The following is a 24,912-nucleotide window of genomic DNA, read 5'->3' on the forward strand; positions in this document are numbered from 1 at the left end:
TTTTCAGGTAAAGAGGGATCTGCCTAAGACCATGATTTAAATTTCATGGTGTGAGTTATACATTAATTCTTCGATATTATATGCAGGTAAGACTCACAGCATCTATACTATAACCTATTTATTCAGTTTTGAGTAGAAAGTCTTTGAAATATGTCTATAAATAATATCATAGATAATCCGAATACCATACCTCGGTTCCTCTCTATGCTTTGAATAATTAATGCAAGGAGTGTAAAATATAACGCAATTGTTATCTTATCTTTTAGCGGTAGAAGCTGCAACATTGCGGAATAAGAGCCCTTCTTATGATTAATCCCTTTATCTGGGGAATTAATTGAACTACCTGGCTTTATATCTGTTGAATTATCAGTAGTATTCAGTATATTTCTTGATGTTTCCAGTTCATTATCTGACATAGGAGGGGTTAATTTTGGTTGATTTTCGATCTTTTTTTCGTCTGATACTTCCATAATCGAACAGTCTATATCCATAATATCAGATAAAGCGTAATGCTTACAATCTTGGATATTTTTATCGTTTGATGCAACCTCGGAAGAATGTATTACTTCTTGTTTCTTGTCATCATCGATAGACGGTGATTTGATAATTTCCCTTACATCTTTACCATTAGAGTTAGTGATATCGATATCAAAATCATTTGATGTAGAATTTTCAATATTAAAAACTTCGTTGGCTTGAATCAATTCCTTTTTACTGGACTTCAAATCTTTCTCATGCAACTTATCAATTTCATTAATTTTCTGATTCAATGCGTATTTCTCATCAGTTAGAATGGATACTTCTCTACGTAATTGGTCAGCAAGTTGACAAGCATCTGCTTTGTAACTTTTATGCTTGTCCTTTATTTCTTGGGTTTGATTTTTCTCTTCAGATATTTGGTCCTCAAACTTTTTTAATTTGCTTTCGAATTCCTGTTTCAAAAAATTGGAGTTAAGCTCATTCAATCTTGTTTGATAATCTATTATGAACTCTTCCAATGTAGATAATGCATTATTTTGGTGTCTGATTTTGGAAAGATTTGCAGTTAGAGCCCTTATTACACTATCCAAGCTACTTGCATTCGTAATTTGTGCATTATTGAATATTCCACAGTTTCCGCTAGAATTTAAACCTAACAAGGTATCTTCTAAATTTGGATTTATATCACCAAACAATGCATTTTCGAAAGATAGGTGCCGTTCATTAGACTTGATTGCTTTGTTTGTATTCGGGAGTTTGGAAATTATGTCTTGAATAAAATTATAGTGTTTGAATTCTGGTGTATCCATCGTCAGTTGGTTTTTAAAATTAAATGAAGATGGTATTGTAGAAGATGAAGTATAAAAGTTTTGCATTACATTGATGTTTTCCACTTTGGCACTTATTTGTTTATGATTTGTATCCGCTTGGATATTGAACCCCAAATAGATAATGTCTCCAATCTTAATCTCAACAGGATCATTACCAATTCGTTCTTCGTTGACATATGTTCCATTAGATGATCCCAAATCCTTTAGCATTACCTTGCCACTAGATGCATCAATAAACATAGCTGCATGGCTTCTACTTAGAACTCGTGAATCAAAGAATCCATTGGTAATGTCTGGTTTAACTTTCGACCCAGCCGGCCTACCAAGCTTTCTAGTTTCAGGAAAAAATGGTACCAGTAACTGCTTCTTAATGAATGTATCATTCAATGGAGTTAGAGTCACAAAATATAGTACATGGTTTCTTTTGTTTGGCTTTTCCTTACTTCGACTCAGTGTCGTCGGCGTGGATATTACTTGGGACTGTGAATTTGATCTCCTTCGGTTAACAACTTCGTTATTTGCTGATACATCATTCAGATTAGATGGATTTTTCGTAATTGATTTTTTAACGTCCAAGTGAATAGGCAAGTACGTGTTTGTCATGGCAATCAATCAATATCATCCGCAAAGGCTACGCTTTAAATGAAAATTGTAGGAGGTTCAAAGATCAGTTGGTTTTTTATCACCACAATTTACGCGCAAACGATAAAATTCATGTTTGAACTTTTAATCAAAACAACAACATTGAAATATCAATAGTTGATAATGTCTCATACTTATAATAGCTTATCGAATTGTATAAGCTCATTGAGTGCATCAGTTGCATTACTCAATGATTCTCTAAAGACCATAGACAATGCTACAAAAGATATACCACGATTAAAGAAGGTATTGAGCACCAATAAGGTTTTCGGTTTAGTACCAGAACTGGATCTAGAGAGTGCCAAAAGAAACATTCAAAATGAAATTCAACCACAGATAAATGCATTGGTGATAAAGATAGAGAAAGAGTTGAGTAAGCTTAAGAGAAAGAAAACTAATTTGGCAAGCAAGGTTGATCTACAGCAAGTGCGATTAGAAAATGCCGCTAAAAGCAATAGAGACTCCTTAAGTGGTATAAAAGGAATTACCGCCAACAGAATCTCTAAAGGTGATATTGATGAACTGAAATTGGCTAGATTGAAGCTATTACAAAATAAGAAAGAACGCTTGAAATATAGCTTGTCGAGGCTAAACTTACAAGACAAAAGAGCAAGATTAAGTACAATCCCCTCATTACCTCCACACAGGGACTCATAATAAGGTACGGGTCTTACATTGTATACTAGTGTAAACTATTGTTTTCATCTATGATTATATATAGTTGGAATAAAATTATAATTTTAAGTCTTCTCCACTCATATGCTCGACAGTCGTTATGTTGAGTAACTTGGCTAATTCCTTTGCGTATTGAAACCCCGCATCTTTAATGGTAGTATTAGTATCATGTTTTAATTCTTTAATGGATGTAGCGGAAACATCGGGCAAGCCACACATGGGGGAAGTATTGAGGAATTTTAAATCTGGACTAATGTTTAAAGCGATTCCGTAAGACGTAATAGCTCTCTGAATATTACAGCCAACAGAAGCGATCTTGTCATCCTTTTCCGACATAAAAACTCCCGGATTGGCATTCGTAAAACTGTCAAGACTATAATTCTTTTTAAGGGTTTCTCTAATTGCCTTCAATAAAACAGAATCAACGAAGCATTTAACGGATAAATTCAGGAATTGTTTTAAATCTAAAATAACATATGCCACCAATTGACCCTGTCCATGCCATGTTATCTGCCCCCCTCTTTCAAGCTGGTGGAATTTACATCCCATAGCTTCATATTCTTCGATCTTTGAACCGATTTCCAGATCTTTTTTCATCTTCTTCCCTCCAGTATAAACATTCTCAAATTCGAAAGTTAACAAAGTTGGAAACGGTTTCATGTCAAGTATTTTTTTTAGTAAATTATCTTCGTATTCATTTAACTTATAGCCTTTTGATGCTATTTCATTCTGTTGTTTTCTAATCTTTGATTCTAGTTTCTTAAAATCTAAATTAGCATTTACCATTGCATTTTGAATCTTTTGACCTTGAGAAAATGGAGTAATACCTGGGAAATGAATATGTCTTAAAGTCTTGTAATTTTCACATAGCGGCGTGAATTTAGTAGCGCATTTGGTGCTATTATACCTCTTGAAGAGTATGCTACTTCTACCTATAATACATTTCAGCATAGTTTATAGATTAATGTATGCAAGCCAGTAAACTGAAATTTGTGAAATTTGAAAACCTTAGTACGTGCAGGTACTCAAATTGACGTTTATCTGGAGAATGATATAGTTTGGTACATTAATTTTATATGTGATGGCTCAGTATATGTCTCATACAAGACTGGAAACGACTAATAGTTATATGAGCTCTCGAAACGTTAAACACCGAAAGAATAAGAAAGTGAATCCACTTCCAAGCATAGTGAGTACCACTGTAAACAAATCTAAAGTTGCATCATCAGAATCTTTACCTTTGAAACAAGATCAAATAGTTAAGACCAAATTCACAGTAACGAATGACCTAAAACATAAAATAAGAAAGAATAAGGAGCAACATGAGCCAGTCATTGATACCCCTGAGTTTAAGCTCCTTTGCAAATTGTTTGTCCCTCCAAAATATCTTATACATAATGATAAGATCGCTGTAAAGCAATTATACAACAATTTACCTTTGATCGTACCAGGTGCCATCGAATCGAATAATTCCCAGTTTAACTTAAATTTTGAGTTGCATCTTTTTCTTTCCTCCATTGTCACACATTACATCACATCGTGGTATTTGAGCAAACTCAATACGGATAATCTAGAATTCGTACGAAACGTATATAATATATTGTCCGAATTTGCTAAGGATTTCATCAGGAGATTTGATATTATATTACTGAACGGCTTACTTCCATTAATTAATGAACTTGGCTCAATACTAAACAATCATATCGAAGAAATAGTTACTGATTCTACTAGTACGAATGATATCAAATTTGTTGATGATTATTTGAGAGAAAATATGAATAGAAATACTATTAAGAATGCAGATAAAGATGTGAAGGAAATCATTAAACAGTATTTAGCTGATAAGCATGTTATATTTGAAAATATAGAGATTCAAATACCATCGGAAAAGGTATCAGAAACACAACATGCTGAAGGTAACCGAATACAATATTTCAGATTAATAGCAAAGGAATTAATAACTATATCATTTGATTCAAATAACAGTTATGATGATATTAGTCAATCAACACCAACAACGTCACATATAACAATGTCTTTGCTTACAATACTAATAGCCGATCTTATAATTGACAAGTTATTCAAGAAAATAGCTTCACCTCAATTTATGTTAGAGACGATCATAAATAATACATTTGATACGATAACTAAGTTTTCATATAAGAACGAAGATGCTCAACTGGGCAACAAGAATAACGGGCCACGCACCATAGGAAGCTTGATATATAATAGCTTCAACAATATTACTCATTTAATATTCAACATACACAACATATCCGAAACCTATGGATCTTATAATAGTACAAATATTCTAGAAAATTCACTTTTCCGATTGATTAATACTGTCACAGACTTGTCTAGTAAAAAGCCATTGCTTGCAAGCTTTCTTCAATTCATTAAAAGAACTATCATGGCCAATAAATCAACTGCAAGAATATTTGACGCTAGCAGTAAGTGGTTTATTTATAATCAAGTTGCTAGGTCCGGAATACTTAGTGATGAATTCAGTTGCAAAATTCTAAGGAGTTTACGAGAAGGTGTATTTAAAGATGACAGCGACGAAGATGCTAAGGAAAATATTCAAGAAGAAAAAATGACGATAGAAAGTCTTTCTTGTAAAATGGTTGGGATTTTGTCAAATCAGATCCCTAATTCAATATTCGCTGGGAAGATAATTACCAATATTTTTAGATCTTCTAATGAGACAGACGAAGATTTGAAAAGGTCAATCAGCAAGTTTTTAAAAATTTTCAATTTTGATATTTCTTCGATGGATAATAATTCAATTAACGAAGTATGTTACTTGAATCAATTGCTTATGATTCAATGGATAGACTGTATTGTTTCAAACTTGTATCCAGAATTAACGAAGAAATAATGCCAATTTTTAATATGCAGGGTTGATATGAGAATCAGGCATTTTTCGGCCTAATATATCTTTATCTGTATCCAGGCTAATAGAATAGATATAGTAAAACTTTAAATAAATACTTATTCGTAATCTGTACAATATTAATGAGTTCCAAGGAAGACATCCAATTCATGAATCACATTTTATGGAATAAAGAGGTATATAATTATGTGATACATTTAAAAAGACTTGATATTAAAGAAGGCGACGAGAATGCTAATAAGCTTATAAATACTTTGGAATTGTTTGCATTTGGAGATTATCTGCATTTTCTTTCGTACCAGAATTATTACATAGTATTGGATTCTGTATTATTGATTAAATTGATCAGATTAACAATATTATCTGCAGCAATGCAAGAAGGGCTGTCAATACAAATAGACAAATTGCTTACAGAATATAAACTAGGACAAGCAATTGAGCATTATATTGAAATTACAGGCGAAAATATTTCCAAGGATCTAATATTTGAAAAAATATGCATTGATATGGTAGATGATTCGATAATTGATATTAAGTTCAACGATATAGAGAATACTGTTGTTATAGGTAAAACGAACGTAATTCGAGATTCATTTGACAATAACACCACAGCATTACGAATTCTTAAAGAAAAGGAGATATCTGGTAAAAATTTAGCTAATGCCTTAATAAATTTGCAAGAATGGTTTGAAAAAAGCCTCGACCCTACGAAAACAGGCATAGACGCTCAAATTGATAATATGAACAAGAGGCAGATGAAGGACATAAACCTAAGGAAGAGGAAACCTTCTGATAACTGTTCACTTTAATGAAATCTACGAGAAACCTTTTTTTTTATCTGATTAGAAGGAATATATAATGAAAGAAATAAATGAATACCACCAAAAGCAAATGTTGTAGAACAATTGCTTGCTTCGTATAAATAATATTACTACTAAGTAGTCTGGAACATTGCTATTTAAGCTCAAGCCTTCCAAAGCTTGGATAAAATAGTAGAAATACCACCTTCTTTAGTTTCTATTTGGTAAATACCGTATCCTGCGATACCAGTTCCAAACGTTAATAAATACATGCTGAAGTTGAACAAGGAACCGTAGACTCTCTTTGGAATATAATCAATAATACAAGATTGGAACCCGGTGTAACAATGATATAATATGAAACCCGACATAGTTGAATCAAGAAGGGTCGTAGCTCCAGTGAGGAATGGTGCCAACACCAATGGCACTAAACCAATAGCAACAGCTCTTTCACTTGTCCAGTGTAAAGAACCTTCGAATTTCTTAGGTCCTGGAGGAACGTAAGCATCATTGACAGAACCAACGATATATCCCGGAGGTTGTGGAATAGTTTTAATACCACGAACTAAACATGGCTTTAATAAGGATTGTCTAATAGATGTTAATCCAACACGGCTGTACAATGATAACATTTTAATAGCTCTTAATTATGACTAGTTAAAGATAAATACTTTTGATGTCTATGAGTTTTGAAATCGGTTAATATATATGCCCCGGACTGTATTACACTTAAGATAATTATTATTGGTTGAAATTTTAGATACTTTGATTATATAATCACTATACAAAATTGCAAAAAAAACACCGAAACCTATATACAGCTTGAGTACTAGAAGTACACACCTCCTATTCCTTATCTTCATCTTCAAATTCTTCAATCTCTAGAATAGGTTGAGGGCTTCCAAATCTTTCTGACAATGATTTCTCTATTATTCCTAGAGGGCCTTTATTATAAATTATCTTGCAGAAACGATTGACAATATTATCATACCATGAAGATTCATTTAATTCGAAAACCGACAATTCACCTAGCAATTTTTCACATCTCTTTATTGACCTGAAATCTTTGATGTCCTCATACATTATAATTAAATTACGTAAAACATTTATCAATATAGGTGATGCCCTTGTTTCACTACCATGAGCAAAATAAATATCCTCTACTACGTCTTCACCCCAGGATATTGCATTTTTCTTATAACCCCTTGCCCACATAATTTCACTGATATGAGCTTTAATCTCAGCTATTACCATTTTTATATTGTTTAGATCACAATTGAACAATGGGTAGCTAGCTTGTGTCTGTTCTGAGTTTGTTATGGACCGTTGAACCAGGCTCAACTTTTTAAGATTTGCCAAATATATATTTAATGCTTTCAGTAAATATAAGTCTTTTTCCTTGCCCTGCGAAGGACTGGCCTTAGCAAATGTAAACGCTAATCCATTTAAGCATGACACTAATTCATCAGTAATCCGAGAGTTATCTTGTAGTAAGTAATTTTCATCTAAAACTATTGACGAAAACGTAGATCTTAACATATCAATAGATCTATCTAAATATGCTTCTTTATCTTCATTTCTGGGACAAACCTTGCTAAGTAATCTGCAACACTGTGATAATCTTTCTGCGTCCCCAAGTTTATAGAAGAGCTCATCATCGTCTATTATTTCCTTCAACACATATATAGACGTATCCAACTCCCCTTTTGCAAGTAAAGACTTTGCGTACCTCAATACAATGTCAATATAAAAATTGGCAAAATCATTGGACTTCTCGTAAACTAATACCGAGGAGTTAATGATCGGCACCATGAATCTGTTCTGTTCCGAGTGTTCATCAAATTCTAGGTTTGGATCCTCTGCTCTAGCCAATTCAATTAGCAATCTTCTATAATGTTTCACTGCGTATCTAGGACTTTTTAAAACATCATCTTTGTTAATAGCCTTAACCGTAGTCATTTGATTCTTGAAGCTTAGTTCAAACGGTATGCGTTGTCTATCATTTGCATCCAGGTATAATAAGTATAACAGACCAAAGCAAACTAATAAACCTCCAATATAAGCTCCTGCCACTATATTTATGACGAACCCCCATCCTTTAACTGCGCTGAGCTGAGATGCCGATAACTTTATTGATCTTGTTTGAGTTAAAGAGGTTCGAGTAATAGGTCTGTGGATAATATTACTACCACTAGACCTAAAATGGTTGTATACTCCTCTTCTAGTGAACCCTCTAATGTTCCTACTAAACATTCTGAAGTCTAATATTACTACAAACGGATTAAACTACCAAAGTTCTTTCTCTATCACTACAGAAAATATTATTACACAAAAAATACGACTAATGTCTTTTAACAACAACTGATTCAACAGAATTTAATTCTGTTTATAAAACATAATGAGTCGACGAGAGAGGTATAGTGTTGAACCCATTCCTAATGATGCTAATGAATTCCAAGACAATGTATCATTCATACACAAGTTTATAACAAATTGGTTGATAACTGACCCCAGCTTACGCAACCCAGGCCTGGAAAAGAATGTTAAGGCTAAGAACTATCAGGTTCAGAAACACGAAAATGTCCAGTTCATATATTTATGTGGAGGGAGACTAAGGAGTGTTAAGCAAAAGCCAATTAATGTTGTAACGGGCATACTGATATTGATTCCTGGCATTCTATTTTGGATATTTGAGGCAAAATGGATATGGTTTCACGTAAATCCATCCATAGTCATATTATTTAGCTACTTTTGGCTAATAACAGTTTCATTCTTTATAAAAGCTTCAATGTCTGATCCCGGGATGTTGCCTCGGAATATTCATGTTCCTTATTCTATAAGTAATGCCAATACTTCTCCCAAAGCGAGCCCACCAGACGAATATTTCAATATTATTTCATTACCATATAATGCGGAGGATCATACAGGCGTTGGTTTAAAGTATTGCGCAACTTGTCATATATGGAGGTCTCCTAGAGCCAGTCATTGCTCTGTTTGCAACTCATGCATCATCAGTCATGATCACCATTGCGTTTTTTTGAACAATTGTATTGGCTATCGAAATTACAAATACTTTTTGTGGTTTCTATTATTTGCAGTTCTTGGCTGCATACTCATGTCCGTGATATCGTTTATTCACGTATTTTATTATCGGTTGGGCATGGAGACATCAGTATCAACTTTTCGCAGCTCGATATCTAAGTACCCGGTGAGCTTCCTTCTTTGCATCTACAGCCTTTTGGCTTTAGTGTATCCATTCCCATTATTAATTTTCCATATATTTTTGACGTCGTATAATTTAACTACTAGAGAGTACTTTAATAATGTTCGAGGTGTCAAGAATCTGCAAAATCACTTTACTAACCATTTTGATACTCATTCAATTTTTAAAAACCTTTATATAAATTGGTTAGGTAGAGCCAGAGGCTTTTCATTGGTCAGGCAAACTGACTCTTACCAAATAGGTGATCTAAGATTTGAAAAACTTGACCCTTTGCAATCGTTTTCCCTGTAAATAGAGATTCCTGTACAAGCGCGTAATTAAATAAATTTTGTATTGATCTACCATATAAGTTGGCGGCTAGGAAAGTAATATACTAAATAGTAATAAAACTCTCGACTGTTTTGTTTAAAGCTATATATTGGAAAACCACGTATAGTTGTTATAGAATATTTTATACAGAGCCGCTGAGAGGCGTTTTGAAATATTTCACTAATGACGAATGATAAGTTGCATCCGACTGATTTGAGAGAAGGTCTAGGTACTGTTCCTCTACTTCACCTAATTCCTAAGCAAGACTTGGCTCCATTGGTATCGTTCAATGCGGTCGATACAGAACCCAATGATATTGAGGAGATGGAAATCAATTCAACGTCTGTCGCCAATAAAATGAGATCTGCAATGAATGGCAATCCTGAATATTTTAGTAAAGTTATCGACTATTTAGCGGAAGACTTCCGTTCTTTTGAGGACCGTGAGTTAGATGATATCACCTTCAAGAAACCAATTATTGCAAAGAATTCTCTGACAGATAGGCGAAAGAAGCCTGAAATTTTGCCATTTGAAAAGAGGTTATTCGAAGAGATGAGTGAAGTTGACGATTCTTGTGTTGAGGACAAAACTATAATTCTGAATACACTACAAATAGATAAATCAGAGCTTTCGATTCAAGATGATTACGATGCAAATACTGTTTTTTCTATTCAACAGCATAATGAGAAATTTAACCAAAAATTCGAACTTCAAAAGAAAAAAATGGCTAAACAAAATGTATTCGCTATACCTATTCACTTTCCAGATGATCATTCAGCTGGTCAAAGTAAACACTTGTTGGACAACACAGAAGCAACTCCGGCGCAACAGGCGAAACGGTTCCAAAAGACGTACTTAGAACGAGACCAACTCAAAACTAGAGCTTGTGAAGAATTGATAGAAATAATTAATAATATCGGTTTAGTTGATGAAGATATTAATAATGACAAATATTTCTCTAGTATAGGTGAAAGCAAACTATTAACCACTGAAACGCTAATATTCATTTTAGACCGTTTATTGAGAATTCTGAATGATCATGTTATTGACCAAGTGAGCCTTGAATACTTGATTAGAATTGAAAAGCTTTGCATTAGATCTATATCCGAGGGTGTCCTGACTAACTGGAATGAATTGATCGAACTTTCTGACGTCAATACTCTTCAAGAATTCATGAAAAATTACGATTGTGTACGAAAACTATTCGAGCTGGCCTTGAATGGGACTATTTCAGCTAAAGTTATTTTGCTGATACTTGACAGTAGAAGGAATAATAAGCAATTATTTTTGGATGAATATTTCAAGTCAATCATAGATTTAATTTACTTATTAGTTCAAGATGTAATTATTCCCTTTGCGAGCAAAACGATACCTGATATTCAAATAGTAAATGTTTTAAGAGGTTTTTGTTTGGGGCTAATTACTGATGTCTGCTCAATTAAAAGCATGGTATCAATCCATATTGAAAAAGATGAAGTTGATGAATATTTATTGACGAGACTTGAGTACTTATCCATTATTATAGTGTTTGCAGAGTCGAATATTAAAGAGAGAGTGTCAATAGTTGGTGTAAGTAATTTTGATAACTTGAGAGTTTGTTCATGTAAGGTCCTTACATGTATTTTTAAGCATCATTTAGACCAAAGGCAGTTTATTTTAAACGAAGTCCTATCAAATTTCGATAAGCTACCTACCCATAAAGTTGCAGCTCGACGTTTCAAATTGAATAGAGGTGGAAATATTCAACTCACAACTGTCTTGTTATTGAATTTGTTGCAAAGCTTTGACATATCTAAATATTCGCTGGATGCGAATGAAGCCAGACAAGCAAATTCTGATGACAAATATAAGTCGCTTGTGGAAAACAAAAGAAGAATGATTATGGAGAATGTATCTTTGTCACTCGAAGAAGTTACCAAAACATCTAATGATATTGCTACATTTTTGATGAATAAGTTATATAACAACCCTGATAATCAGCAAAAACTATCACTTGAACTACTTTTAGAAGATCTACTTGCTGTTGTTATTTTACCTGAATGGCCATCTGCTGAAATTTTGCTAATATCAATATTTAAGGCGTTGTTATTTGTTATACAATCAGGAACATATTCTTCCTTAATTGAAACTTCTGCGTTAGAACTATCTGGAATGATTGGTGCTAAGATTTTTGAATTGAAACAAGCATGCACTGGTGTCCATCAGTTAAACGTTAACTCCTCCAACGAAGATATCCTTTTTTATTCTGGGTGTTTTATAGATTCGCTTGAGTACGTGCAATTGCAATCCATGAAAAATACTAATTATATTACAGCTTTCAGGCTTTTGATCATGAAATTCATTTGTCGGATCAAAGTCATTATTCAAGATAATGATCGTGGTAATACAGAAAATCAATTAGCTGCTTTGAATTCTGACAATGATAATTCATCCCAACTCGCTACAGTTAGGAATGATGCCAATTTATTATATGATCGCCTTTTAGGTATTCTAGCTGATGACAGTATTAATCTTAACCAAACCTTGAAATCAAATATGGACGCCCTGTCTATATCGTCATATATACAAATATTATTAACCCAAGAATTGCTAGATCTTTTCGATAATTTTCTTAATGTCATGGTGAATACCTTAGATAGTACAAAAGTCAAATCGAAAACTAAAGCAATAAGGACCTTGTCGTCATTGATTGATATTGATCCAACATTATTAGTTTCATCTAAGATTCAAGAGTCTGTTTCTAAAAGATTATTGGATTCCTCTCCCTTGGTTAGAGATGCAGTTATAGATTTGATTAGTAGATTTATGCTGTCCAAGCCAGAAGTCATTGATCAATTCCATAGGCCCATATGCGATCGTTTGAATGATGATAGTATTCAAGTACGAAAGCGTGTAATTAAACTTTCAAAGGAAATGTATTTGAAAACTGATAAAGTATCAATTAAAAGTCAAATATCTATGAAAATTTTAAGAAGGTTAGATGATGAAGATGACATAATGGCAAGTATTGCAAAATCCTATTTACTTGAACTATGGTTTACATCATTAGCAGATGAGATTAGATCAATGGATATGGGACAAATTCTGGAAGCCACCGCGAAGAGAGCAGATGTTATAATGGAAATTACCAGTATTGGGGGAAGGACTACGGCATATTTTGAAACATTCTTAACAGAATATGTTTTATGCAATCCTGATCCTAAGGTAATTCTGACCGTAAAATTAATCATAGATAAAACTTTGGATCGAATTATTGATTGTGTCAATACAAAATCCCAAACACAAGTTGAGAAGGCCTTGATGCTTATCTCGACATTTGTTAAATGTGATGGTAAACTAATGACTCAAGATCAACTAGTTTCATTGCAGCCATATTTGGTTGATGAAAAGAATTCAGGAGAGGCGGTTTGCTTCTATAGTTTACAAATACTCAAATACGTACTTCCATGTTTTCCAGCGTTGAGGCCGGGATTTGTTGATGCTGCTGAGACATATTTATTACGTCGGCTTACCAAATTCAATGTAAAAGAGTTACATGAAGCTATGCCTTGTGTTTGGAGACTATGCTATATGAATAAAGATACAGTTAAACTAGCGAATGCATCAATCTCGTGCATGAAGCTTATAAAGCCATTCTTCGATTTATCGAAGAAAGATGAAAAAATAGGTTTCAACACTAAATTACATAGATTGCTTCATCTACTCGGATGCTTTGGGACATATTGTAAACTTGAGAAGCATAGGGATATATATCTAAAAGCCCGTATTGGTCTAAAGGAAAACGAAACAGTTATTAGTGTCATTACAAAGTTTCTATTGTTCTTTTGTGGGTCTAACTTCCTGTCTCAGATTAAAAAAATTGCAATCAAGAACATTATCAGCATTTGTTCTACACACCCAAAATTGTTTATGTCTGAGGCTATCTTAAAGGTTTTAGATCGTGAATTTGACGATGTTGACGTAGATATTAAGCGCACTATTATTCAAGGATTTATGGATTTCTTAAAGAACGAAGATAATAATTCAAAGAAACTTAATGGGGTACAAACAAAATCATCGACAGAAATAAAGTTGGATGTTGCAGTTTTTCATGGTGATGCTAAATCATATGTTAATGATGGTATCTGTGCTGGTATAATTCAAAGGTATTTAGAAAAAATACTAGAGTTTTGCCTTCAAGAATCAGATGAATTAGCTGTACTACCTGTTCAATTTGTTCAGTTAGTAATTAAGCTAGGTTTTGCAAATCCCAAAATTTGCATTCCATATATAATTGCCTTGGAGTCAACAACAAATCCACATATCAGACATATTGCTTTTGAATTGCATACTGAACTATTCGAGAAACATGAATCTTTGACTGATTCGAGTTATCTAGAAGGTTTAAAGTTAGCAGTAGCTTTTAGAAAGCGGACATCTAACAATATTTATCAAGAAAAATTCTTCATAAATAATTTATATTCCATTGTAAATGGAAATTATTCGTCAAGAAAAAAGCTCATTTTATCTCTTGCCAAAGTATTTAACATCAATCTTGGTTTTACAAAATTGGAAGACAATACATTTCAAAGAGATACGATTATTTATACAGCATTTAACATTGCAGCTATTCATTTTGCATCTTTAGAAGAAGTACTCATATTTGTTTACAATATAAACAGAGTAATATCTAGAGAAGGATTAGATCTATCTGATAAGATCTTGAAAGAGACGAATCCTAATTCACCGAATACTCAGCCAACTTCGTACAAACGGAATTTATGTGTAAATGCACAAACATTAACTGCGTTGATATCTTTCCGAAATCATTTAGTTGCAACACATGCTATTACTGGTGTTCAGATTGAGAATTACAAACCGAATAGGACGGAGCTAGAATTGAGACAACCCCCAAAGTTAGTTAACGAAATTCCATTATCCATTGAAACCGAAGGATTGAATTCAGTCTTAAAAAATTCAGAAAATTTTGGTCCTATCTACACAAGATTTTTTCAAGCAATCCATGAATTTACAGAATAGCTACTAATATTAGAAGTATGTCAACAAAATAGAATCGACATATATTTCCTATTTAATCGTTTAATTTCCGTAATTTTCTTCGTAGCTTCTCCCTTGCATGTTTCCATTCTTGTGCATGTAATCTCCAGGATGAGTTTAAGGAAAAGCTTTGTACTTGCTTAATATTCGGCAATGCTGCACCAAAAGCAATACTACTATGTTCATCGAATTTAAAATTCAATTTATTTAATCTTGTAGGTGCATCAATGTTTCGTCTTCGAGAAGTAGGTTTGATGTTGTTATTGAGCTTTGAAGGTGAATCTGCAGAAACGGATCCTTTGAATTTTTCGTCTGTATGTTGCTTTGGTCTGTCTTCGACCTTAACGATTCTAGGATTTGCAAATGGTTCAATGACTAGGGCATATCCATTACGTAAGTTTAATTTAATAATTGGCCCGGCTTGTATGCGTCGTTCTTTTAATCTCTTTTGTTTCAAATATTCAATGGGCAAGTGAAACTCCTGTTCATGATCTGAACCTTCATGAATAGTGTCATGTTTTTTAATATCATTAACCAATTTATCTTGCCTCCTTTTCCAGTTTTCAAATTTATTAAGGATTCTTTGTATTTCTTTAATCGTTAATTCTTTTTTTGTTTCCAATTCATCATAATCTCTAATATCATTTATTTGAGTAATATTTGGTAAATGTCTTATCCAGTCGTACTGATTTAATGATTGCAACAGTAAATCTAAATTATCCACCTCAGATAGTATCCTACTTCTGTCTATGTTTACCATGGTCCGTTCTTCTTTTTTCATCTTCTTGTGAAAAGTTTCATAAATGCTATCGTCAAGTATATCTACTTTTTGTTTTGATTTTCTATGGGAAAGGTTACTACGTATCTCTATATTCCTGGATTTATTTATATTGGTTGGTATAGTGGTTTCTGTTTCTCCATAATATCTATATAGACTATTGTGGGATGTTTTATTAACTATCTTAATCGTTTGATCTCTGTGAACAAGTTTGTTTATGTTTTCAAAATTGAACAATGCTTTGTCTGTATTCTTTTTCAATTCATCTTTCGACCTCAATTTCCTTCCATCGGCCATTATGTAGATTCTTTCACGAATGCATTCCTTGTTTGATTAATAGTTGAAAATTAAGCACTCCAAATCTTGGTAGTTTCCCATTTTTCAAATATGCTCGATCCGCGTCAGAAACGATATTTCCCTTCTTTAACTATTTAATATATAAATTCAGCCTTAATGAGTCATAGAAGAAAGGAGAAGATAGAAGATATATTACCCCTTCATCAGAATAATCATAGTAACCATGGATTCACTTACAAGCCCAAAGCAACCCAAAACCAAACTGATTCCTTGAAGTCTCAATTTGTCAAGTGGAAGATACTATTGATTCTATCGGTAATATGGATACTCGTGATTCACTACTTTGAGAGGATTTCTGTTCGTCTGTCAATGGAAAGATGTCAATGGAAAAATTGGGAAGGCTGGGATAAATCTGCTCAGCCACATCGAATAGCTTTGATTGCAGACCCACAAATTGTTGATGAAAGTTCGTATCAAGGAAGACCAAGGATTTTAAATTACTTTGTGAAGAAGATAAGTGACAATTATCTTCATAGAAATTATAGATTCTTACAGGAATACCTCGATCCAGACACCACTATTTTTCTTGGTGACTTATTCGATGGAGGAAGAGATTGGAAGAATAAAATGTGGTTAGATGAATATACAAGATTCAACGAGGTATTCCCAAAAAAACCAAACAGGAGGATCATCGAGTCCTTGCCAGGTAATCATGATATTGGCTTTGAAAATATCGACTTTGAGGTGGTTAAGCGTTTCGCAGCATTCTTCGGGGAAGCAAATGATGTTATCGAGATAGGAAATCATTCAATAATCCTCTTAGATACTATATCATTATCTTCGGATGATCCACTTATTAGTAAAGATTCAACAGATTTTTTAAACAATCTCGATCAAAGATTAAACCCACACTTCCCAAGAGTTTTGTTAACTCACGTACCCCTCTATAGATTCAATGATAAACAACTATGTGGGCCTTATAGAGAATCCAATAAACTTTTCCCCATTCAAAAAGGAAAACAGTATCAAACTGTAATAGAATTTGGAATATCACAAAAAGTTCTTGGTACCGTTAAACCTGATATAGTGTTCAGTGGTGATGATCATGATTATTGCGATGTTCGATATTCATTTGACGATAACGGATCGGAGAGGTTTTCAAGAGAAATAACCGTAAAATCTGCGTCAATGACTTGCGGTATCCAATATCCAGCTGTTCAGTTATTATCTTTGAATAACCCATATAATTTAGATCCTCAAGTCAAGCTTGCAACCCCAAAACATGTAACAGAAATGTGCTATCTTCCAAAACCATATTTTGCATTAAAAGTGTATGTTTTTCTCTTCATTTGCACGCTTCTTGTTTTGGCGAGTGTCTTCTTTCAAGGTTTGTTTAACTTACCGAGATTTCAACAATTGAAACTCAAAAGGAACGATGATTATCTACTTGCTGATAACAGCTGGAGGCCACAGAAGGATTTAATTATAGATAATATAAACAAAAAAAAGAATGTTGGTGGTTTTTTCGCAAATGGTTTGATATTAATCGCTTCAATTTATATTCTCTTTGGGATTTACTATTCATACATCTAGACATAATTACTCTGTATATAAAAATATACTAATACAAACATACGGCATCATTTAAAATTGAAAAACTTTTCCAAGTAGCTTGGATTGAAATCAGTTCTCTTTGAAATATACTGCCTTATGGCATAAGGTTTTAAATTTGCCAATTGACCCTCTGTGACCAACGAATTGATTAAGTTTGGATGAACTGTAAATAAATTGCCAATCTCCTTCAATAATAGAAAATGCTCAGATAATTCGCTTATTTGCCATTCATCAATAACAGATTGAAATCTAATCACATCCTTTGTTAAAATAATACCTCCAGTAGAATTAACCACAAATTTCTTATAATGTTCCAAAAGTTGATTCAAGAAGTTCATTCCTATTTTAACCAAGACATTAGTTAGGTTGGAATTATTCAAATACAATGCAAGCTTTTCATGTGAATGAGTTAAAAATTCAGATACCTCCTCACATGCCTCAGTATCATCCTCTACAATATTCTCGCATAGGAAATCTTTCTTTTTCTGTCTCGTTAACAAGTATGCAACTCTGTTACATATCATAGCAATTGTATCACCAATAATAATATTAAGGGAAATTTCACATCGTGATATATAACTATTTGACAAACTGCTCATTCGATTTTTAATAGTAGGAGAATTCACAGCACATGGTAGCATTATCTTTTTTATGCATGATGATAATAGGTATAAAATTTCACTTGTCAATTTAAATGTACTCAAATAGCTTAAATCTATTGGCTGGTTGGAATTAATCTTGGAGTTTGACAGCTCTTGTTTGAGTGTATCATATGCTACCTCTAACCCTGCACTTATGTAAAGCTTACCAAAATCAAAAAGTAGTATTTCTATGATTTCCAAAGTATACTCTGGTGTTTTGTTGGGAGCCAATTCCAACACACGGGCAACTGATTCAACCGCAGACTTTATCACTGTCTCAACCTCGTTGATATTTAATGTAGAATATTTTTCACTTTCGGCTTCATGTTTTTCAAAATCAGTTGAGTTTCTTGCATTGCGTTCAGATAAGTGCGTCTTCATAAAGTTTGTAAATTGATTTAACCTCTTCTTTTCCGAAAAATGGAAACTAAATCTATCATGATGTTCCTGCGGAGCCTTCTCATTATATTCTAAGTTATCCAAATTTTCAAGCTTTGTTGATAAGTATTTGTTAGATAATGCCTTTTCGTTGTACGTATTAAACTTCTGAACAATACTGTAGATTGTGTCTTCCAAATTTTTCTTCTCCCTGTTGAAGTATATGCTTTCGGAAGTGTATTCAATAAATAAATCATAATAACATTGATCTAATGTAGGGCACAATTCATTACTCATATCCAATTCATTTGTAGTTAAAAATTCTTTAACGTCTTTTGTAAAATCACCAACCAATACATACAAAGAATGCAAAACTCTAACATGAGCCAATGTACTTACTGATAAAGAATACTGGAGAAGTGTACTGATCTTGTTTTGAATAATTTGGGCATAGATTCTTTGTATAAAAATTTTCAATACAGGTGTAGCATCTTCAAAAACCTGCTGAACAATTCTTGCTTGGCCTTTTATTGATATTTTTAGCCCATCAAGCAATGCTTCTGTGGATTCATCCTTGATATTTTCCCCGAAATCAGGATCTGACAATTTGTTCCAAATAGCCTCATTGTCAAGTAAAGAATTATCATCCAAATTTTCTGTATCCAACATAAAGTCATGTTTGTTCAAAAATAATTGTACGACTGTAGCACCGCCGTTAAATTGATGCAAAATACTAGCAACTTCCTTCATTCTATCATATTCATCACATTCATAATATACGTCAAATTTCTTTAGCAATTCTTTCTCCATTGTTTCACTGAACTTTTCTATAACAGTAACGCAATGGTCAGTCTTCGGTAAATCTGGAGATGCAATTTTCTTTGCTAGCGTAAGAAGATTACTAACTGTTTTGGCACATTTAATTTTATCTTCGTACACCTTACTGGTTCTAAGTTTTTCTAGAGGGTCATATTTCTCCTTTGTATAAAATCCATGGTAAGCTCTAATCAAGAATATGGTTTCTGTTGATCTATCTCTTGAATTGGTGATTTTGTTTAACGAATTCCCTAATGGATCAATTCTATTAGAAACTTCCGATATCTTGGTGTCCAAGCTACCAAATTTTCTGGTTATTCTGTCCACTTTGGATGAAAGTTCAAGCACATTTTCACTGTGTTTTAATTCATAGTCCTCAACATCCTTTTCAGCCTGTGAATTCTTAGCCAAAGCCCTATTATTCAATTGCTTTAGCTCCCGTAATGTTGATTCAAATGTTCTTATATAAGGCTTAGGATCTAAATATTCTAGTTTATTGACTTCAGCACCTTTCAAGAAATGGTCCTTACTTAGCTCTTCAACAAAATCATTAACTGATAAACCTCCTAAAAAGTTATCAAGATTGAGTAGCTGGAGAATATCTTCATCCAAGTCGTATATAGAGAAGCTCATCTCGAACTAATTGTCCTCTTCTATCGCTATAGGTATATGTGTTGTTCTGTTGACTATCAATTGTTGATATAGAATCACAGTGGATCTGCATATAATTTCCCATTCCATATACCGGACTCTACAATAAGACGAAATTTAAACCTAATACTAAACGTAATATTCAAACATATAAACTATTAAACGTCTACAGATGCTATTAAACATCAAAAAGCTTAGTTAGATTTGAAGGTAGTGTGACACTTACCACAGTATTGTCTGTCCTTCATGTCAGCCATGAAGATACCAGCACCACAAGTGATAGATGGACATTCTCTTCTCAATCTTTCGACCTTACCATCGTTGTCAACCTTGTAGTAGGTTAAGACAGCTAACTTGTGCTTTCTGTGCTTGTGTCTGATCTTCTTTGGGGTGGTGTAGACCTTCTTCTTTCTCTTCTTACCACCACCTCTTAATCTTAAGACCAAGTGTAAGGTGGATTCCTTTTGGATGTTGTAATCAGATAAGGTTCTACCATCTTCTAATTGCTTACCAGCGAAGATTAATCTTTGTTGATCAGGTGGAATACCTTCCTTGTCTTGGATCTTAGACTTGACATTGTCAATGGTGTCTGAAGATTCAACTTCTAAGGTAATGGTCTTACCAGTTAAAGTCTTGACGAAAATTTGCATTTTGGCTTGTCTGCAACTGTTATGCTTCTTTCTTACCAAGTGGTTGAAGTTTTAAATGAAAAGAATATTTGTCTTAATGTGTACAAAAAAAATTTCAGTGCTCACCAGGGAGTGATTGAAAATTTTTGCCATTCGATTTGCACGTGATAAAAAATGTTCATGTTTGGTGCCCTCATAAATTTATCGTTTACTCGTGATCTGCGTAATAAAGTTCAATTAATACTTATTTCCCTTTATAGCAGTCTACATTATTCGTCTATTTGCAACTGTTCATTTAGCTATGTACTTTGTCTTGTTAGAAATATAATGAAATTCAAGTAAAGGGGCGACCTTCACTCCTAGTTTCGTGAAGCAATTGCATTGCTATTATGACAATTTTTAGAACTAGTCCCTTGTGTCAATAGGAGTCATATCCTGTAGTCGTCCGGGTACTACTATTTACTTCAAACAATACTTCACTGTATGTATTATATGCATTTGACGTGAAACAAAGATCATACATCTAAACCATCATCAGAATCTTCGTTTATTGGTTTGGTACGGCTCTGTATAGACCCATAATTTACTATTCGCCTATTGGTTATTCCATTGGCATACAAGAAGTGTTCTAAAGATTCAATAGATATGTTATTGGGGTCATTGCCCAATTTTTCAAACCCCACTATTCTATTGATTTCCTTGCCGTTCTTGTAAATCACAACAAATGGTAGTACTTTAATTTTCAATTTTGTTACTAAAAATGGTGCACTTTCAGCTTTAATTGTGAGAACTTTCAAGTTTAAATACTTCTCAGCAATGACCTTAACGTTAGTACTTTCATCACTTAAAAATGGTTTCAAAATTCCGTTTACGTACTGTTAATCTGCTGTTCATGATTTTGCATTTGTCGAACTCAGGCTGATAAAAATGAACTAAGGTTAATTCGGAGTTAGTTACTATTTCCATTATCTGTTTCTCGTCACTAATCTCTATTACGCTTCCCAAGGACCCGTTTCTTTCAGTCTCCTCGTCGTCAATTCTTTTAAATTCCGCTGATAGTTGTTGGATCCTTGCCTCTCTATATTTTGATATCGCTTCATCATCCTCTAACAACTCCAATAAATCATCGTCGCTTTCAGATTCATGAACCTCATCATCTTTTATTTGCTTACGAAGCTTAGACTCTTGATACTTTTCGACTAACTCGGATTGTTTTTGGTCCATTCTTAATTACAATCTCTATCGATACAAGACTAGTATCAATATATTTCATCTTCAGTCAAAACGCGTTGTCATTTTGAACAGAACACGCGATAATAGTCCGAATGTGACGATGCCACAATTTCATGAACAGATTACAGTATATATTCATAGACTATCCAACATCCTAAGGATGTCTGATATGGCTTCAATGTTTCTCTTTATTAAATCACTGTGATTCAAATCTATTTGAGCCTTGTTACCGTTTTTATGCAAGTTGGTAGATGTAGGCTCCAGCAACAATTCAATCGACCTGATAATATTTCTATCAATATCCTTAACTGTTTCTAAAATCATCTTTAGCTCAAGGAGTATCGTTTCTTGTTGTTTTTCAACATCTTCTTCAGGTTTTGGAGAATCTAGATCTGATGGGATTCGTTTCGCTTTTTCAGCCATTACTTATATAAAATACTTATATTTCCGTTAATTGGTTTTGATAGCAATAATTATTATACTTCTACAGAAAAAATTGTAAAAGAGCTTATAATTGTAATGATTTTGACGTGGTACTAAGGCTTGTAGCATATCTAAATAAAAAGATAGCTCATAATAACTTCGAGCCGTGCACGCTTCTCGTATTTTTAGATGTCTATTATAAGTCTATTTAACTTTGAATGCTATTATATATGCTTTTAGATGCTAATATGTAGTGAAAAGATCAGGATGAAGGACACTTTCTTTTTCTTGAATTTGAAATTGGTGTCGTATGTCTGGTGGTAGACTTTTCTAATTCTCTTTGCTTAATGATCTCCATCAATAAATGTTTTAATTCGTTATTTTCGTTAATTAGTTCAATTTTAATCTTTTCATTGTCTTTGAACTTGTTGAGTAAGTAATTAAACTCCTTACATAATTTTAAATACGTCGTTTTTAACGTAGTAAATGTAGAAATTAATTTACTTGTATTAATCATACTTTGCTTAATTGACGTCAAAGTAGATTGGTTAACCATATTTGTCATGCTAGCTTGATCGTCCAGATTTGATTGCACATTAGAAATCCTGTGAGAAGGATTTTGCTTTGAATCATCCGCGTAGACTTCTTCGTCGTTCGAAGTTACGCTACTAGTCAACGTGCCGGGAGAATCCATTGGTGACGAACTTTCTGTTGCTGATGAATTCGCCTCATTTTTAAAGCTGAGTTTAATCGAATTAGTTTGGTTAAATTCATTGAATGTTGATAATGCTTTATTTATTTCTTCGTTGAGATCATTTGGTTCAGCATTACTTGGAGGTTCGTATTGTTCGCCTAGGTCGCGTGAATTGTTCTGGTATATTTGGTTCTGATTGAAATCTAAGAAAAATTTATCAAACTCTTCTGATTTATCTAAATCAATTGCTTTGTCTTGATATTTCTGTTTCTTCAAGGCTGGTTCAACCTTGCTATCGCTTGATGATAACATAAGACGAATTGATTTAGATGAAATATGAATAAATATGTATGGTTTTGGTACTACTAGTTTATTAACTAGACATGAAATGTGTCAATGTACTCAAGCTACTTAATCATAATATTCAATGGCTATATATTTTTCTTACTTGTGATGAGATGGACATTTTTGTGTGCAGGCTTTGTTAACTTTTTGTAGAATTGCAACCAAATCAGAATTTACTGGATCTCACTTTATCTCACTTTATCTCTAATGCTATATATGTAAGTGATGGATCTCTTGTAATACTAATAAAGATAATTCTCGGGTCAAGTCAATTGTATTCCAAAAAAGTATAAAAGATCAGCATTAAATCTAATTTTATAATTTTCCAGTGATGAATTTTTGTGATAATTTGCCAAAATCAAGTATTTATGAAATCTCATTTTATTACTGTCACTTATATCATATCATATATCATTATTAATATATCCAGTATAACTATATAATATTATCAATAAGTTACAATTGTGATTTCTCTATGCAATAAATATATTGATGCTAGAATCTAAAGAGATTTATGCTAAAAAATGCGTTATATATAATTTATAATGTAAAAGCAATCAATGCTGTCTAATAATGATTTAGGATATCAAAAAGATACGTAAACGGTATAATCGAAAAAATTATCCTTCCCAAAATAAAATGAAATAAAAATATAATAAAGTAGACGCCAAGCTTTGGATTATTTGCTGAAAACATTACCTAACTTTGTAACCTCACTCAAAACACTATGGGTTCTGTCGCTGACTTGATTTATATCTTTGATAATCGAGAAGCTAACATCGGAAACAAATACGCCCGATTCTTCCCATTTCTTGTTCAACGTTTCTAAAACTGATTCGAACCCTAATTTACCAACTTTGGCGTTTTGCCCAAATCTTTCTACGGACCATTCCTCAACTTTTTCACATATTTTCTTTATGGATGCATAGGCTGTAATTTCAGCTTCTTGGTTGAAACTCGTACGTGATTGTGGCATATCTGCATCAGGCTTGTAAACAACAGTTTCATTAACCAATAATAAATGGTTCATTGTCAAATTATGCGATTTCATCACAAGGGTCTTATTTACCAAATCAACCTCACTCACTTCTCTCACATATGATTGGTCCAGTGCACCAACAAGATATACCAACCACCTTGGAATTGATTGCTTACAACCAATCAATCTTTCTGTACGCAATACTTTACGTTCAACATCGATCTCTCTATTGATAATATCAACCGATTCGACATGAGTAGATAATTCATTAGGGTATTTTTGCCAATTGGCAGCTGTAACTTGTTCCCACGGATAGTTGAAATAATGATCTGTTGTAAAAAGCTTCATATTGTATGATTTATATTTAAGAATACAATATACTATTAACTGATTAAAGGGATTTAATAACGTATATATTCAGTTTATCTCTTGTGACTAAAAGCCGGATTTATTTTCTGCGCAAAATTTTTTTGTAGAAAAGAAATGTGGTAAACCGGTTGAAGTCGGAATCCAAGAAAGCATGAACATTGAACTGTATAGAATTA

At 33.1% G+C, this 24,912-nt stretch overlaps 16 protein-coding genes across 16 annotated transcripts; 6 read left to right on the plus strand and 10 right to left on the minus strand. All coding sequences in view use genetic code 12, as the record gives it.

The window, feature by feature from the left end:
* Window positions 1-122: 122 nt before the first annotated feature.
* Window positions 123-1,913, minus strand: DEHA2G15818g (DEHA2G15818p; the record flags this gene model as incomplete). Its single annotated transcript, XM_462230.1, has 1 exon — window positions 123-1,913. One exon carries the CDS (start codon window positions 1,911-1,913, stop codon window positions 123-125), a length of 1,791 nt encoding a protein of 596 aa, XP_462230.2.
* Window positions 1,914-2,075: 162 nt separating this feature from the next.
* Window positions 2,076-2,609, plus strand: DEHA2G15840g (DEHA2G15840p; the record flags this gene model as incomplete). Its single annotated transcript, XM_462231.1, has 1 exon — window positions 2,076-2,609. The coding sequence occupies one exon, from the start codon at window positions 2,076-2,078 to the stop codon at window positions 2,607-2,609; it is 534 nt and encodes a 177-aa protein (XP_462231.2).
* Window positions 2,610-2,684: 75 nt separating this feature from the next.
* On the minus strand, window positions 2,685-3,578 carry DEHA2G15862g (DEHA2G15862p; the record flags this gene model as incomplete). The annotated part of the gene is made up of 1 exon (XM_462232.1): window positions 2,685-3,578. One exon carries the CDS (start codon window positions 3,576-3,578, stop codon window positions 2,685-2,687), a length of 894 nt encoding a protein of 297 aa, XP_462232.2.
* A 130-nt stretch (window positions 3,579-3,708) lies between these two features.
* On the plus strand, window positions 3,709-5,505 carry DEHA2G15884g (DEHA2G15884p; the record flags this gene model as incomplete). Its single annotated transcript, XM_462233.1, has 1 exon — window positions 3,709-5,505. One exon carries the CDS (start codon window positions 3,709-3,711, stop codon window positions 5,503-5,505), a length of 1,797 nt encoding a protein of 598 aa, XP_462233.2.
* Window positions 5,506-5,642: 137 nt separating this feature from the next.
* Window positions 5,643-6,329, plus strand: DEHA2G15906g (DEHA2G15906p; the record flags this gene model as incomplete). Its single annotated transcript, XM_462234.1, has 1 exon — window positions 5,643-6,329. One exon carries the CDS (start codon window positions 5,643-5,645, stop codon window positions 6,327-6,329), a length of 687 nt encoding a protein of 228 aa, XP_462234.2.
* A 155-nt stretch (window positions 6,330-6,484) lies between these two features.
* Window positions 6,485-6,952, minus strand: DEHA2G15928g (DEHA2G15928p; the record flags this gene model as incomplete). Its single annotated transcript, XM_462235.1, has 1 exon — window positions 6,485-6,952. The coding sequence occupies one exon, from the start codon at window positions 6,950-6,952 to the stop codon at window positions 6,485-6,487; it is 468 nt and encodes a 155-aa protein (XP_462235.1).
* A 214-nt stretch (window positions 6,953-7,166) lies between these two features.
* Window positions 7,167-8,573, minus strand: DEHA2G15950g (DEHA2G15950p; the record flags this gene model as incomplete). Its single annotated transcript, XM_462236.1, has 1 exon — window positions 7,167-8,573. One exon carries the CDS (start codon window positions 8,571-8,573, stop codon window positions 7,167-7,169), a length of 1,407 nt encoding a protein of 468 aa, XP_462236.2.
* A 145-nt stretch (window positions 8,574-8,718) lies between these two features.
* DEHA2G15972g (DEHA2G15972p) lies at window positions 8,719-9,834 on the plus strand (the record flags this gene model as incomplete). The annotated part of the gene is made up of 1 exon (XM_462237.1): window positions 8,719-9,834. One exon carries the CDS (start codon window positions 8,719-8,721, stop codon window positions 9,832-9,834), a length of 1,116 nt encoding a protein of 371 aa, XP_462237.2.
* Window positions 9,835-10,035: 201 nt separating this feature from the next.
* DEHA2G15994g (DEHA2G15994p) lies at window positions 10,036-14,871 on the plus strand (the record flags this gene model as incomplete). Its single annotated transcript, XM_002770603.1, has 1 exon — window positions 10,036-14,871. One exon carries the CDS (start codon window positions 10,036-10,038, stop codon window positions 14,869-14,871), a length of 4,836 nt encoding a protein of 1,611 aa, XP_002770649.1.
* A 52-nt stretch (window positions 14,872-14,923) lies between these two features.
* DEHA2G16016g (DEHA2G16016p) lies at window positions 14,924-15,964 on the minus strand (the record flags this gene model as incomplete). Its single annotated transcript, XM_002770604.1, has 1 exon — window positions 14,924-15,964. One exon carries the CDS (start codon window positions 15,962-15,964, stop codon window positions 14,924-14,926), a length of 1,041 nt encoding a protein of 346 aa, XP_002770650.1.
* Window positions 15,965-16,120: 156 nt separating this feature from the next.
* Window positions 16,121-17,557, plus strand: DEHA2G16038g (DEHA2G16038p; the record flags this gene model as incomplete). The annotated part of the gene is made up of 1 exon (XM_462241.1): window positions 16,121-17,557. One exon carries the CDS (start codon window positions 16,121-16,123, stop codon window positions 17,555-17,557), a length of 1,437 nt encoding a protein of 478 aa, XP_462241.2.
* Window positions 17,558-17,604: 47 nt separating this feature from the next.
* DEHA2G16060g (DEHA2G16060p) lies at window positions 17,605-20,046 on the minus strand (the record flags this gene model as incomplete). The annotated part of the gene is made up of 1 exon (XM_462242.1): window positions 17,605-20,046. One exon carries the CDS (start codon window positions 20,044-20,046, stop codon window positions 17,605-17,607), a length of 2,442 nt encoding a protein of 813 aa, XP_462242.2.
* A 212-nt stretch (window positions 20,047-20,258) lies between these two features.
* DEHA2G16082g (ubiquitin-40S ribosomal protein S31 fusion protein) lies at window positions 20,259-20,714 on the minus strand (the record flags this gene model as incomplete). The annotated part of the gene is made up of 1 exon (XM_462243.1): window positions 20,259-20,714. One exon carries the CDS (start codon window positions 20,712-20,714, stop codon window positions 20,259-20,261), a length of 456 nt encoding a protein of 151 aa, XP_462243.1.
* A 1,347-nt stretch (window positions 20,715-22,061) lies between these two features.
* DEHA2G16104g (DEHA2G16104p) lies at window positions 22,062-22,349 on the minus strand (the record flags this gene model as incomplete). Its single annotated transcript, XM_462245.1, has 1 exon — window positions 22,062-22,349. One exon carries the CDS (start codon window positions 22,347-22,349, stop codon window positions 22,062-22,064), a length of 288 nt encoding a protein of 95 aa, XP_462245.2.
* A 262-nt stretch (window positions 22,350-22,611) lies between these two features.
* DEHA2G16126g (DEHA2G16126p) lies at window positions 22,612-23,355 on the minus strand (the record flags this gene model as incomplete). Its single annotated transcript, XM_462246.1, has 1 exon — window positions 22,612-23,355. One exon carries the CDS (start codon window positions 23,353-23,355, stop codon window positions 22,612-22,614), a length of 744 nt encoding a protein of 247 aa, XP_462246.2.
* A 712-nt stretch (window positions 23,356-24,067) lies between these two features.
* DEHA2G16148g (DEHA2G16148p) lies at window positions 24,068-24,715 on the minus strand (the record flags this gene model as incomplete). Its single annotated transcript, XM_462247.1, has 1 exon — window positions 24,068-24,715. One exon carries the CDS (start codon window positions 24,713-24,715, stop codon window positions 24,068-24,070), a length of 648 nt encoding a protein of 215 aa, XP_462247.2.
* Window positions 24,716-24,912: the final 197 nt, after the last annotated feature.

Source organism: Debaryomyces hansenii, assembly GCF_000006445.2.
Source record: "Debaryomyces hansenii CBS767 chromosome G complete sequence".
NCBI classification, from domain to species: Eukaryota; Fungi; Ascomycota; class Pichiomycetes; order Serinales; family Debaryomycetaceae; genus Debaryomyces; species Debaryomyces hansenii.